This window comes from Etheostoma spectabile, chromosome 9 (genome assembly GCF_008692095.1).
Source record: "Etheostoma spectabile isolate EspeVRDwgs_2016 chromosome 9, UIUC_Espe_1.0, whole genome shotgun sequence".
In the NCBI taxonomy this organism is placed as follows: domain Eukaryota; kingdom Metazoa; phylum Chordata; class Actinopteri; order Perciformes; family Percidae; genus Etheostoma; species Etheostoma spectabile.
The window spans coordinates 30,961,540-30,976,476 of record NC_045741.1 but is presented as its reverse complement, the minus strand read 5'-3'; the positions used below and the strand labels follow the sequence as shown (position 1 = coordinate 30,976,476).

The window sequence follows — 14,937 nt, the reverse complement described above, 5'->3', positions numbered from 1 at the left end:
AATAAAATTAACAAAGGCTGAATTCCATTTCTTGTTAATATTTACAGTCTCTGATGGAAACACAATTCAAAGAATTGTCTACAGGTAATGCACCCCAAAATTGTGCTTATTACCAGTATAATAAATAATAATAATAATAATAATAATAATAATAATAATAATAATAATAATAATAATAATATGAAAAATAATAATAGTAACAATATTATTGTTATTTTTATTTTATTTTTTATAATACTGGTAATACAGCACTTACGGTATGTGATAGGTCTAAATGTAAAAACAGTCATTTAATTACAAATAACCACTAATATGCTATTAAAATGCTATTTTTCAGAGCAAATACATGTTTGAGCTTGTCTCATACCATTTCTTTTTTTTTTTTTCAGCAAGTATTTGACATGTCGCCATAGAAAAAGAACAGGTGTGAATAATAAAATTAACAAAGGCTGAATTCCATTTCCTGCTTCAGTTTCAGGGTCCAGGGTATACTGCTTAACAAAAGCACTGTTAATGTTACAAGTAACACGTGTACTTTTCCGATTATGTTATATTATCTGCTGGGGAAAAGGCCTTTAGATGTGAAATATTTCATTCATAAAATGTGAGTTACCTTGACTTTCTGTTGTATAGAAATCCATGGAGAGGGCTATCATAGATATAAAACCGTGAATTGTTTTATATGGATTTACATTCTTTTTAGCTACCAAAAGTACACAACTAAGATACTTACAGAAAGGTGTCATAGTAGTGTAGTGCTATTGTTTTTGTCACAGCTGTATAACTCCTTTCCTTTTTTAATGGAGGGTGTTTTGTGTCATAGATAGATAGATGGAGTTCATTAAACCCACACTGGGAAATTACCCGTGATGTAGTCTAAGTGATAGATACGCAGGTATATGCGCTAAAAAGCTTGAAGAATTACATATACCCACTTAAAAATGCCCAATGACACACTTACTATTACAACATACTTTCCATTATATTGTTGATGTATTTTGAATTGTCATCTGTGTTCTTTCTTTTCGCATAAGCTATATGAAGGTATTTCAACCGCAACATGGTGCATTAAAGCGTATCCATATGCAACAAAAATCAAGCAATAATAATAATAATAAACTCAATTTGTAATGCACTTAATATTTACGCAAATCCCAAAGTTCTACGTGATAAAACAGGTAAGTGCTACAAATAAAAGCACATGGAGAAAATGAAAATAATGAAAATAAAAATACAAAAATACAAAAATGTAAGGAAAAGGGCAAGAGTTCAATCAAAAACCATCCTAAAAAGGTGGGTTTTAGGGCCACGTTTAAAAAATACACTGGAAAATATATGATTTTCTCGCCTAAATTTTTACCCCCTAAAAAGTGCTGCAGTTTCCACCTGCTTTGGCCCTCTGGGATGACCCTGAGTTCATTGTGAAGCTAACTCTCTCAGTTTGTTGTTTCTAGTGGCATTGTGACACTAGGACTTACTGACACAGAGCTACAGAGGTTAGAACACAGAATTTCTATTTCCGTCCAAGTAAATCATCTGAAAAATTAATAAAAAGCACTACTGTAAGCATATTACATGGGCTATATACTAAAATAGTACCCTAGCGAATTGTCTCAACTTAGAACAGAAAAAATCCAGGAGAAAATTGCTTATAAAATGGATTTTATATGAATGTTTTTCTACAGATATGTCTGTGCGTTTGTCTTATTTCTTATTTCTAAAAAAGCCAAAAAAGTGCTAAATACATAACTTCTGAAATACAAAAACACATCCACATCACTCACACATATACATAAAAGAAGTATATACATAAATTTATAGGAATAAGTAATCATAATTTGATGAAATGGTGAAATGCCATAAAAAGGCAATATTTTTGGTTTGAATGGGCTGGAGACCCTCTCAGGGAAAATGTTTGTTGGCCATGTTTGATATCATTCAACTCGTCTTCCTATTGGCTAAACAGAAATGCCAGTTTTATGACCTCTGTCTCTGACTGGTGGGAAATGCTGTCAGTTTTTCCCACGTGGGCCCAATGGGGACTGTGAGATGTTTATTGGCTTACCTTGGGAGTATCTTGGGAAATACTCATGCTATTGGCTGAGAAGAAAGTTCATTGGAAACTGGACAAGCCCCAGATTCCGACGGTGTGCCGAGTGAGAAAGTAGCGCGAACACGGAAAAAGTTACACGCCATCAAAACCGAGAAAGATGCATGATCTAGATTTTGAACGTCAAAACTTGGCCAGAAACTACAGATGTGAGGGGACCAGATAATTATGGATTACAAGGCTGGATATTCTAATAGCTTGGAGTGTTACGAAGGAGGGAATACCACGTTTTCGGCGATCTTTCACCGCTGTGATTTATGACACGAGCAGACAGGTAGGGAAAGCACACTCAATTTGACTCGAATATGTCTGTCTGCTTACTTCAGAACATGATTAAACCGTTGTGAGTCACCTTATTGCTTGTGTGTGGGCTCGATGGAATCATGAGACTTTAAGCTTTTAAATGGTGTATGGCTTGAGCGTGGTTATGACGGTTAATGCTTGCAATTTATGACGGAAGTCAGCACTTCCGAAAAAAGGCGAAGTAAATCCCGGTGCCGGGACCTATACGCCCAACACGTTAAAAGCATCCACAGTCTGTGGTGTCCTCAGGTGGTCAGGGAGAGCATTTCACAGTCTGTAGTGTCCTCAGGTGGTCAAGGAGATTGTCCACAGTTTGTGGTGTCTTCAGGTGGTCAGGGAGAGCATTCCACAGTCTGTAGGGTCCTCAGGTTGTCAGGGAGAGCGTCCACAATCTGTGGTGTCCTCAGGTGGTCAAGGAGAGCGTCCAAAGTCTGTGGTGTCCTCAGGTGGTCAGGAAGAGCATTTCACAGTCTGTAGGGTCCTCAGGTTGTCAGGGAGATCGTCCACAGTCTGTGGTGTCCTCAGGTGGTCAGGGAGAGCATTTCACAGTCCGTGGTGTCCTCAGGTGGTTGGGTTAAAGAGCATTTCACAGTCTGTGGTGTCTCAGGTGGTAGGGAGTCTGCCACAGTCTGTGGTTGTCCAGGTGGTCAGGGAGAGCATTTCACAGTCTGTGGTGTCTTCAGGTGGTCAGGGAGAGCATTTCACAGTCTGTGGTGTCTTCAGGTGGTCAGGGAGAGCGTCCACAGTCTGTGGTGTCCTCAGGTGGTCAGGGAGAGCATTGCACAGTCTGTAGTGTCCTCAGGTGGTCAGGGAGAGCATTTCACAGTCTGTGGTGTCTCAGGTGGTCAGGGAGAGCGTCCACAGTCTGTGGTGTCCTCAGGTGGTCAGGGAGAGCATTTCACAGTCTGTGGTGTCTTCAGGTGGTCAGGGAGAGCGTCCACAGTCTGTGGTGTCCTCAGGTGGTCAGGGAGAGCGTCCACAGTCTGTAGTGTCCTCAGGTGGTCAGGGATATCAAAATATATCAACAATATAATGGAAAGTATGTTGTTGTGTGTCATTGGGCATTTTTAAGTGTGTATATGGAAATGTATGTATATATGTATATATATATATATATATATATATATATATATATATATATATATATATATATATGTACATACACATACACACACACACATACTGTATACATACACACAGTACAGCAGGGATTTAAATTAACTTGTATTGATCAGCAGCCAACATGGTAAACAGATTTAAAGCCCCAGTGCAGTATACCCAGTAGTACATACACCACTGGAAATCAATGTCATCAAATCATGTTTTACACTGTAATCAGTGTGTAGGCTAAACCGTGTTATTTCTTTTTATTCTCACGTTTCGTCTTGAAGATTCATTTATATCTAAATAGTAGTTAGACCACAGGTTTGGGTTTAGGGGCTTTGACACAATCATGAGCTTTTGTTTTGGAAGGGCGTCCCTTTAACTTCCGTGGCTCTTGTTTTTAACTGGCATGTGATCCGGGCGCGTCACCGCTTCTCTTTTTTAATTTGTAGTACTTTCTTCATTGTAAACATTTTCATTTTTCATCTACAGAGGTACAGACGGATACCTAGACAATATAAAAAAAAAACATTTGTATTTGATAATTCTTTTATTTTATTTTTAAATTCTTTTATAATTTAAGGCCAGAGACTGGAAGTTTAAAAAAAAAAAAAAGCTTTGGAGAACCTTCAGAGAACGTTGTTTCCCATTAACAAAATTACAGTAACAATATTTAGAGTTATTATTATTATTAGTTATATGCAGTATATGTATGCCAGCATATTTATTTGTATTAGTGTTTTATATTGCACAAATATTTCCTTCTTTTTAGGAAGTCCACATTTGGTCATGTTCGCTCGCCTCCCCACTAACACAGAACGTTTAGAGAACGTTAGGGAACGTTAGTTTTTGGTTCTCTAAAGGTTAGTTCGAACCAAACAAAAACCTAACGTAAGAATATTTTGTTAATTCACAGAGAGAAAAAGCTTTTTCTCTCTGTGAATTAACAAAATATTCTTTGCATCAACAATGTGTAAACAAAAATAATGAATAGAAAGTATAAAGTATATAGCCTACAGGTATTAATTACATTGTTAACTGCATTACTTATTTTTCAGGGAGTGGTATTATTTATTATTTGTATTTATTATTTTGCTTAGGTAAGTCTTTCTTGTACATTGACAACATTATTGCATCTACGCCATAGACCATTAATATTAAATATTATTTATATTTAATTATATTATATTATATCAATAATACACAGTCTATGATCTACGCATGAATTTCTTTCCCCTACGTGAGGATTGTATGTTGTTTTTGTCAATAAAAAAAAAATAGGTCTCATTGGTCGCTTGGTGATGACGTGGAGGTACACGCGACGAAGAGCTGTCGTTTCTTTCCACGCTTTTGAAGTAGTATCCTGCGTGTTGTTATTTAAAACAAAAACAAATTTCCTGCTCTTTTTACCTTAAAACCATGGAGAAAAAAGGCACAAACTCTGTCGGGAAGAAACGTAAACCTGTGAAGATGAAAGACGGCACAGACCCCGTCAAAAACTTCGAGAAATGGAAGAAAAAATACAACAAGACGAAAGCGCAAGTGAAGAGAGAGCGACCGCAGAAGAAGCCCGAATGGCAGGTCGAACGGGAATACATCGACAGGCTCGTTAGCAGGTACGGGGACATTAACTCCAATGAGGCTGTTAGGTTCTCCGACTTCCCAATTTCAAAGAAAACCTTGTTAGGTTTGCAGGGGGCTCAGTACAGACAGCCCACGGAGATCCAGAGACAGACTATCGGCTTCGCTTTGCTCGGGAAAGATGTCCTCGGCGCGGCTAAGACTGGCTCCGGGAAGACGTTAGCCTTTCTCATCCCGGTGCTGGAGTGTCTGTATCGCCAGCAGTGGAGCTCCATGGACGGCCTCGGCGCTCTCATCATATCCCCCACCAGAGAGCTCGCCTACCAGACCTTCGAAGTCCTCCGCAAGGTGGGCAAGAACCACGAGTTCTCCGCGGGGCTCGTCATCGGCGGGAAGGACCTCAAGACCGAGTCGGAGAAGATCCATCGCACCAACATCGTCATCTGCACGCCGGGCCGCCTGCTCCAGCACATGGACGAGACGGCCGCCTTCCACGCCTCCGACCTCCACATGCTGGTCCTGGACGAGGCGGACCGCATACTGGACATGGGGTTCGCCGACACGCTCAACGCCATTGTGGAGAACCTGCCCAAGTCCCGGCAGACGCTGCTGTTCTCCGCCACGCAGACCAAGTCGGTCAAAGACCTGGCCCGGCTCAGCCTCAAAGACCCGGAGTACGTGTGGGTTCACGAGAAGGCCAAGTTCAGCACGCCGGCCACCCTGGAGCAGAGCTACGTGGTGTGTGAGCTCCACCAGAAGGTCAACATGCTGTACTCGTTTATCAGGAGCCACCTGAAGAAGAAGATCATCGTCTTCTTCGCTTGCTGCAAGGAGGTGCAGTACCTGTTCCGGGTCCTTTGCCGCCTCAGACCGGGCATGCCCGTCCTGGCTCTGCATGGCAAGCAGCAGCAGATGAAGAGAGTGGAGGTCTACAATGACTTCCTCAGGAAGCAGAACGCTGTGCTCTTTGCCACCGACATAGCCGCCAGAGGCCTGGACTTCCCCGCCGTCAACTGGGTGCTCCAGTTTGACTGTCCCGAGGACGCAGACACCTACATCCACAGGGTGGGCCGGACGGCCCGGTACAAGGAGGGGGGGGAGGCCTTACTGCTGCTGCTTCCCTCGGAGCAGAAGGGCATGGTCAGCCAGCTGCAAGAGAAGAAAGTTCCAATCACTAAGATCCAGGTGAGACCTCGTCCATCCACAGCATCACAATACACACACACACACACACACACACACACACACACACACACACACAAAAAAATACACACAACAGTGTACCACTGTGTGCCCTTCTGGTTGAGCATGCGCCATATTTCAAGACTCAGTCTTTGCTGCAGGTTTGATTCAGACTCTGACCCTTTGCTCCCTGTCACCCCCCCCCCCCCCCCCTTCCTCTGTTAAGTCTTCAGCATTCCTATAAAGGCCTTAAATCCCCCAAAAGTTACCTTAAAAACAGAAAAGAGGGACAACTACAGCCTTTCTGACCTTGTTGATTCTAGCAGCTGTTTAATTAAATTCTGCAATTTACAATGTTACTACTGTCTACATGCACAGAGGCAAGCTATTGTTCAAGCGATTTGCGACAATTCCCATGTCAAGCAAAGTTAAGGCTGTTTTTGCAGGCAAAGTTTTTTTTATACATTTGTGTATATTAAATATGCATATGTGTATATCATATTTGTATACATGTGTATGTGTATATTATCTATGTGTGTGTATATATATATATATATATATATATTTGTGATACAGTTAAATGCATCCTGGAGAGTTTTTGACAACTAATTGCAATATTTTGATGAGGAGGGTACTTAAAGCTTGTGTTTCTGGATAGTTGGATGGAAATTGTGTTAACTTATAGGCAAAGAAAATATTAAAAAAAACATAGTAGACATGTGTATTAATTATTTTTGTTTTGTGATGTATTCCAGGTGAACCCAGACAAAGTGCAGAGTGTTCAGCAGAAGCTGCAGGCCTTCCTGGCCCAGGAGAAGGAGCAGAAGGAGAGAGCTCAGCGGTGTTTTGTCTCCTACCTGCGCTCCGTCTACCTGATGAAGAACAAAGAGGTGTTTGACGTCTTTAAGCTCCAGATTCAAGAGTACGCGGTCTCCCTGGGCCTCGCCGTGGCTCCGAGGGTGCGCTTCCTCAGTAAAGCCCAGGCACAGAGGGCTGAGAAAGATGGCCAGAGAGAGGAGGGGCATTCTGAGGAAGATGAAGAGCTGAGGAACTTTAAGGCCCGGCTGAAAGGAAACGCTCCTCCTGAGGAAAGTCCGAGCTCGGAGTCGGAAGATTTGGGCGGGGACGAGGAAAGTGGTGATGAAGCAGAGGTGGAGCAGGCCAAGATTCGTCTCCTGGGTGTAGATGAGGACGAGGATGAGGATGATCTGAGAGACTTGGACCTGCTGACAGTCAAAAAAAAGGACGTCTTCAGTCTGACAGCGGGCGAGGAAAGTCCCGAAGAACCCACCAAGGACTCTAGAAAGAAATCGGAGAAGGAGACAAAGTTCACAGAAGCCAAAAAGGCCCTAAAGAGGAACTTCCAAGTCAACACCAAGGTGGCTTTCAGCGAAGAAGGCGAGGCCGTGCAGCTGTGGCCTCCAGTCCAGCGGGCAGCGACAGCGGACGAGGAAGAAGAGGAGGGGGTTTCGGGTATCAACATGGAGAAGGCCAGGGAGAGGCTGCAGCGCGAGGACCAGGAGTTTGACAAGCACGAGTACAGCCGCAAAGTGAAAGCCAAGCACCGGGAGAAGAGGCTGAAGGCGAAGGCAGCCAGGAGGGAGGCCAGCAAGCAACACGGCCACAAGTCTGACTCGGAGGAGGAGGATGAGGTGGTGGCGTACCTGGCCAATCACAGCGAAGACGAGTTTGACCCCAGCACCCTGCCGGACCCTGACAAACTGCACTCGGAGGAAGAGGACGATGAGGAGGAGATAACTGCAGCCAAACGGCAGCACAGCAGTGACAGCAGCGATGAGGAAGAGAAGCAGATCCCAGTGGGGAAGAGGAGGAAAGTGAGACAACAGAATGATGAGCCCACAGCCCTGGACACTGGTCTCTCCCTGGCCGAGGACGAGGAGTTAGTCTTACATCTGCTGGGAGGACGCAGTTAGAGTTAAGGGAGAGGAGTATGAGGAGCACAAACCGTATGAACTTGAGTTAAATAAAGTTCTAACCACCAAGTCGGTAGTTCAATGAGAAAACGTAAAAGTACAGACAAGTTTGAGTATGAATTTTGTTGGAAAAGTGACAAAGTTATAGGGGTTTTAGTGTTGCACATTCATAACATTGGAGAACTCATAAATAAGAGATTCAAATACGACTGATTGAAACCGCAGCATCAGCTGCTGAGATATCCTGACTTTTAGTCCATGCCATCTTTTCATTAAAACCCCTGAAAATGTGACTTCAAATCTTGTGTCTGTAACATTGAATGTACCGGACTAAACAAGCAACTATCAAAGTTATACACTTAAACATCTTTTAATATTATTGAGTTTCACTGAGAAAATCTCCTTCATAAGGACCGGGGCTGACGTTTAAGCACATTTAAATGACGATAACGGAAACAACCCACCAACTGTTACCAAAATCTGATTCAGCTTCTGTTAAATGTGTTTAAATTCCACAGTCCCCCAGTCTGTAATGCCGGCTCTCTGTTATATATTATATAGAAACCTTTGTAAAGTTGAAATAACCCTGATGACGTCCTCTCATACTGGATTTTTCCAAGTGGGTTGTTGAAACCGTTCCAAACCATTACTGCAGCTGTAAGTTTAACTTAAGGACACAATTTTTGTATAACTGTGATTTCACAAAACCCTTCAGTTTGACCCAGCAGCAGCTGGCAGCGTTGGGAGCAACACATTTACAGTAATGTATTTATTTTTGCTGTAACGCAGTAATAAAATGCATTACTAATTCCATTTTTGAAATATACCTGTTACAATCTCAGTAACACAAGTTACAACGCATTGCAACCCTTGTCTGGTGTTCATATTTTTGTTCCACATGTGGATGTGGATCCACCACATTATAAGGCTTTTAAATCAATACAGCCATAACAATTTATGTTAAAATAGGATTTGGTGAAAATCATACATCACAATATTCTTTAACAAACATATCGATGCTGCAACGATATTGTAGTGTTGACCATTAGTGCTTTCACAAGATCTTTACACAATGAGATTTTTGAAAAAATAAAAATAAACGATTAAAAAAAAAAGTGACCAAAATGCCAGAAAATGAATTTTGAACTTCATGTTTGACTGGAAGACAACATGAAGGTCAAAGCTACATCCTGTAGGACACACCTGTCTCCTGCAGGCGGCGGTAGAGGGACTCAAACCCACAGCCTGGTGACCTTTCCTCCTCAGTGAGATGTTTCAGCAGGAATTGGTTCACAAAAGTGATGGTAAACTGGAGTTAAAAGCAGTACAAATCCTGTTAAAAAAATACATTTACTCATTCAACTCATTATGAGAAGTCTTTTGAGTTCATTTTTGAAAGTACGTTTTGTTTCTTTTTTATTTAGAATCAGAATCAGCTTTATTTGCCAGAGATGAGGACACATACGAGGATTTTTTGTGAATTTTTTGTGCTTACACATACAAAAACAACCAAGACAAAATATACACACTAATATATACATACTCTAAACAGAAACAATATAGAGGCATGAGTGCAATGAAGAGTTCAATAAAAAAATATTTAAATGTGGAGCATTGTGCAAAGGATACTGGGATAAATAGTATCATGTTATTGTATTACAATATCAACATTATAAACAGTTCTGAAATAGCGAATGATGAATAAATAAATAAGTGAGGGAATGATGACTTTTTAACTCCCATGGTCTTACCACGCCTTTAGATTGGCTTCATGTCAGTATGTAAATATGTATTACATTCAGGAGTGCTTGCAGGCTCCGTAGTCTGTCTAACTTTTATTATTATCATTTTTATGTAAAGCACTTTGAATTGCCCTGTTGCTGAAATGTGCTATACAGATAAAGCTGCCTTGCCTTGCCTAAGGCAGTGACATACATGGTATGATATAATCAAAACCAGTTCATGATAACTAATAATGTATACTTGATGTATCCAGTTAAGGAAATAATTTTTCACTCTGTTGTTCGTAACACATTACACAGGCCTGGAATACACACACACTCAAGACCTATACAAATGCCCCAAGTAGTTGGGGGTTCGGTGCCTTGCTCAAGGGCAGCAGTGGAGGTGTACTGGCACCGCTCCAGCTACCAGTCCACACTCCGTACAGGGACAGCCCAACCCAACATATATATAAATATATATTTACACAGTAGGCTACATACACATGTACAGTACCGGTCAAAAGTTTGGGGTCACTTAAGAATTTCCATTGCAGTCCATTATAGACAGAATACCAGCGGAGATCAGTTGCATTGTTTTTTTTTTAACCAATTACATTATGTGCTTACATAATTGCAAAAAGGTTCTCCAAGGTTTTCTCAGTTAGTTTTTTAAAATGATATCAGATAAGTAAACAGAATGAATGGTTGCTGATAATGGGCAATGTAGATATTGCATTAAAGATCAGCCCCCCACTCAGATCAGCTGGTATTTTGTCTATAATGGAGTGGAAATTTGTAAGTGACACCAAACTTTTGACCAATATATATATATATATATATATATATATATATATATGATCAATAACAGGTGAATGTTAATGAAAAAAAGTTAAAGTTAATGGCGCAGCCTCTAGACCATTTGTGATTTATATCGTTATTGTTTGCCAAACGATTCTAATTTGAAATGCTAAATGTTGTACTTGTTTATATATTCTACGGTGATTACTGCTTGATGAAATGTGTTATCCGCATGCACGGGAGTAGATTTTGGGAGGGATGCAGGGGATATATCTCCCCCCCCTTCACAATATTAATATATCTACAGGTAGATTTTTTCCCTCTGAAAAAATATGAAAGACAACCCCCTCCCCAAAAGACGTAAAAATTAGCAGTTTATGGGGCTCAAAACATGCACGGAAAACAAGAACTGTCTACTTACCCCCCCCATGTTGAAACCAAACTTACGCCCTGACATTGATATTTTTGTTTTTTCATTGGTACACCTTGGCTTCAGTTGACATACTGTATTTCAGCCAAAGTGCTATGTAGAAGCACTTGGATCTATTTACCTTAAGCATAATACTTATTATACATGAATATGAATTATTCTAACAAAATTACATGCGTAAACAGACAATTCTTATTTTATATCACATTTTTATTTCATATTCCATGTGCATGTATTCCTGTCACACTGAAAAAGTGGTCAAATGAAACAGCAGGTAGAACAGAACACACAAAGACACTGCAAAACATATCCAACACACGGAGTTGGGCAGCAACAAACAAAATTCAAATTCCATGTCTCTAGAGAAAGAAGGGGAAAGAGTCCGCATAATGACATGGCCGCCAAAACAAAACACAACTAAAAAACATTACAAATTACAACACAAAGATTACATACAGCAGCTACACCTCACATTACGCAGTGGCAAAAATGTCCCCATATACTGTCCATGTACTGTATGTATATACTGTACACACACATTATATATATATATATATATATATATATATATATATATATATGCACACAAAGCCCCTTTGTATCTCTTGCAGCGTACCTGAAAAAAAGAAATGGAAGAGGGAAATGAGGACTTCCAATCAATGTGTTTTAGAACAGGTGCATTATTTTAATGACAGTTCATTTTAATGTTTTTTTTTATATTTTCTTTGCCTATAAGTTAACACAATTTCCATCCAACTATCCAGAAACACAAGCTTTAAGCATGGTTAACTCCAATTCTGATTCTCGCAATTATGAACCTGAATACATTTCATTTTCTGTTTCTTACATCTAATTAGAAGAATATTGAAGGAAGCCTTGTGCATTAAAGTGTATTACAACTGTGAGGTTGCCATAACTGTTTAGGTCCAGCTAAATACATACATGTGTGCTTTATTTGCTCTATATTTTCTTATTTGCGTTAAGTTTTTACTCATTTCCAGGCGCATGTACGCATTGACGTGTTTGTTTCCGACAGGGAAAGGGTGTTAATGCCCCAACCTCCCTATTATTTCTGACCATGTAGATTAATAATCCTCATTAACACTCACTGCCAGTTTATAACCGTCTCCATATTTTCCCTCTCTGCAGTTGCATAAATATAGACATTGCAGGCAGTGTGGTTGCACTGGGGCCCGTAGGATAGGGGCCCCATTGACAAAGCGGGCCCTCCAACAATGCGACTTGTGAGTGATTGAGACTGCCACCTTTTCTTTTTTTAACTTTTGAATAGAATACATAGAATACTTTCTGATGTTGTCCAATGTCAAGTCTTTCTTTGATCATGTGAAGAGATGATACGAGATACAGCGGCTAGTTTATGCCTACCAAGTTGGACACCATCTTAAGATCCTGACACACAAACTCGAATGTCGACCTTTGGCAGAAAAAGCCCCCCCAGAGTCGGTCAAAAAAGTGCCTTGGAACACACCGTAGCGACGCTGACTTGAGCGTACGTTCTGCACGTGCGCGAGACGTAAGACGTCCCCCATAACAGCCGGTGGCGCTTATCTGTATTGTCACCCAAAAAAGAAAACCGGCAGCTGATTGGACGAACGCCACACATGGGTCTGGCTTCTCCGGAATTTCAAAGCCAGACTCATGGATGGAGCTCATATATTTTACAAAAATAGTTCACCGAAACGTGTTTCAGAAAGCATTTTGAGCGAGAAATAGGCTGTGCAGTTGCTGAATCTGTCTTCATTTCAGATCGACAAAGATCAGTTTAAATGATTTTGAGACGTTAGTTACGCTCATCCCGCTCGTCATTTCCAGGGTTAGCACTCTACCAATCACATTAGCCATTGAGTCCGACTGCCCGCCTTCCGATTCAACATGTCAAATGGTCGTGTGTCAGCGCCTTTACATCTTAAGTTAAAGTCATAATATGTACAGACTGGGGATCTTGAAGGGTCACAGATGACTTTAACTAGATTCATTTTGAAAATAATTAACCAAGCTAGCTAGCTAATGCTAGCTGGTAACTTAAGGCAGAGATCTTAAACAGGGGGTCCAGAACCCCTAGGGGGTCCTCAGAGTCACTGCAGGGTTGCCTCCCAATTATTGTCAATTTTTCTAAGTTGTATCATAAATTGAAATTTCTTAACATAATTCTGACATATTTATTGGCATTCTATATGAAACCACACTGGTAATAGACTTACTGGCCCATAGGTAAGGTAATCCACAGATACAGTTCACCCTAAAGAGCCACTGTTCTATATGTATGTATAACCTTAAAATATGCTTTATAAAATCATGCCAATCAACAATTATTTTTAATAGCTTAATATTCTATTTTTTAAAAAAAAGGTATGTATAAAGGCTTTAGGCTACCCTTCACGTCATTATAGGCCCAGTAGGGGGTCCCTTGTCCGTCTCTATTTCAGTTGAAGACCGCTGACTTCTGGGAAAGTTTGCATATTTGCTGTTTTGCCATACATGCCGATGAATGTCTCCAGCACCCGGAGGTTGGCGTGTATCTGCCGGTAAAACTCCCATTGGTTGATTCGCTTCAGAAGGGTTGAAAATTGGCAACTTTTTTTTTTTTTTAACTTAGTGCAACCATAAACAATACTGGCTCTGGCTGTTTGCTGCATTCTGTTTGGTGCTGGAGGAAGCGCACCCATTGGTTGTTGTTGATGTTCACATGATTTTACGTCACAACGGAGACTTACGATAATAATCGAACGCGTTTTGTCTGATGGGTAAAAGACTGACTGGGACTGAGTCTAAGGACCACCTTACACCAACCGATGGAGACGACGGGAGAGCACCGACTCCATCAAGACTCTCAGGATTACATTCAGATATTGGAATTAGTCTGCAATGGTGGAATTCCTTGAAAAGTCCTTTGGTGTCAGGTCTGCTTTAGGTCAATCTGTCAAGTCTGACTCAGAACATCTTCACGCCTAATGGTGTTCGTTTCGTAACAAGAAACTAGCGTGCACAGGGGCCCGTTGTAACTACTTTACGCCACTGTATCTACGTACAAAAATAGTTCAGAGTGGAGTCCAGGCGTGAGGTCACTGCAGTCGCTCTAGTGATTACTACAGACAAATGTTTTCTCCTCTACACAGTTGGACAGGGAATGTGTTGCACATTTCCTGCGCCGCTTTTCCTTTAATACAGATGCTCCTTCCTCGGGCACTTTGGAGGTCGTCCGGGTTTCAATGCCGCCTTTCTTTTACCGATAGCTGTTCCATTCATTTTTGAAGACTGGCGATTTTTGGATTTCCCCTGTGACATCTTCCCAAAACAGTGCAGAGCTGACGTAAGGGAGCTGTCGTTCATTTTTTTGTAAGTTCCCAGAAAGTTGCAGATTGGTGCTGTGAAGGTCTGAGGGTCATTGTGTAGTTTATCTTTAAGACTACGGCAGAACTGCTCCAGCATCTCTTCAAGGGCCTCTGCAGATGTGCCTTCAGGTAAAACACAATTAAAACTTAATCATATTTTTTTTACTTTTCAAAGTAGCACAATGATTAAAAATTGCCAAACATGCAAGAAGCATTTTCACCATAGCCCCTTTAAACCAAAGGCAAACGGCTTCACTACCCGCATTAATAGATACAGTGAGGAAATTAAGTATTTGAACAGCCTGCTATTTAGCAAGTTCTCCCACTTAGAAATCATGGAGGGATCCAATCATAAAATCATACATTTTGATTTCTGGATTTTTTTTGGGGGATTATGTCTCTCACAGTGGACATGCAC

General features: G+C 41.0%; 2 protein-coding genes and 1 long non-coding RNA gene across 4 annotated transcripts in view; 1 reads left to right on the top strand and 2 right to left on the bottom strand.

The window, feature by feature from the left end:
• The first annotated feature begins 4,824 nt into the window (after positions 1-4,824).
• ddx10 (DEAD (Asp-Glu-Ala-Asp) box polypeptide 10) lies at positions 4,825-9,101 on the top strand. Its single transcript, XM_032525783.1, has 2 exons — positions 4,825-6,283; positions 7,036-9,101. Exons 1-2 carry the CDS (start codon positions 4,937-4,939, stop codon positions 8,212-8,214), a joined length of 2,526 nt encoding a protein of 841 aa, XP_032381674.1. The 5' UTR covers positions 4,825-4,936; the 3' UTR covers positions 8,215-9,101.
• A 2,257-nt stretch (positions 9,102-11,358) lies between these two features.
• LOC116695501 (uncharacterized) overlaps positions 11,359-14,937 on the bottom strand; it is a 14,027-nt gene continuing 10,448 nt past the window's right edge. Inside the window, exon 2 of one of the 2 annotated variants that reach the window (XR_004333477.1) lies at positions 11,359-12,922. This is a non-coding gene — a long non-coding RNA (uncharacterized LOC116695501). The remainder of the gene's footprint in view (positions 12,923-14,937) is intronic. The other variant, XR_004333476.1, reaches the window with a different exon arrangement.
• Positions 13,310-14,937, bottom strand: part of si:dkey-75a21.2 (uncharacterized) — a 7,988-nt gene continuing 6,360 nt past the window's right edge. Inside the window, exon 9 of the mRNA XM_032525787.1 lies at positions 13,310-14,642. Within this exon, the coding sequence (XP_032381678.1) occupies positions 14,347-14,642 (296 nt within the window). The 3' untranslated portion in view covers positions 13,310-14,346. The remainder of the gene's footprint in view (positions 14,643-14,937) is intronic.

Excerpts from the sequence above, each read along its gene's own strand:
- ddx10 (XM_032525783.1), top strand. The coding sequence starts at position 4,937 with ATGGAGAAAAAAGGCACAAACTCTGTCGGGAAGAAACGTAAACCTGTG. Across the intron at positions 6,284-7,035 it reads TTCCAATCACTAAGATCCAG|GTGAACCCAGACAAAGTGCA; the intron begins GTGAGACCTCGT and ends GATGTATTCCAG.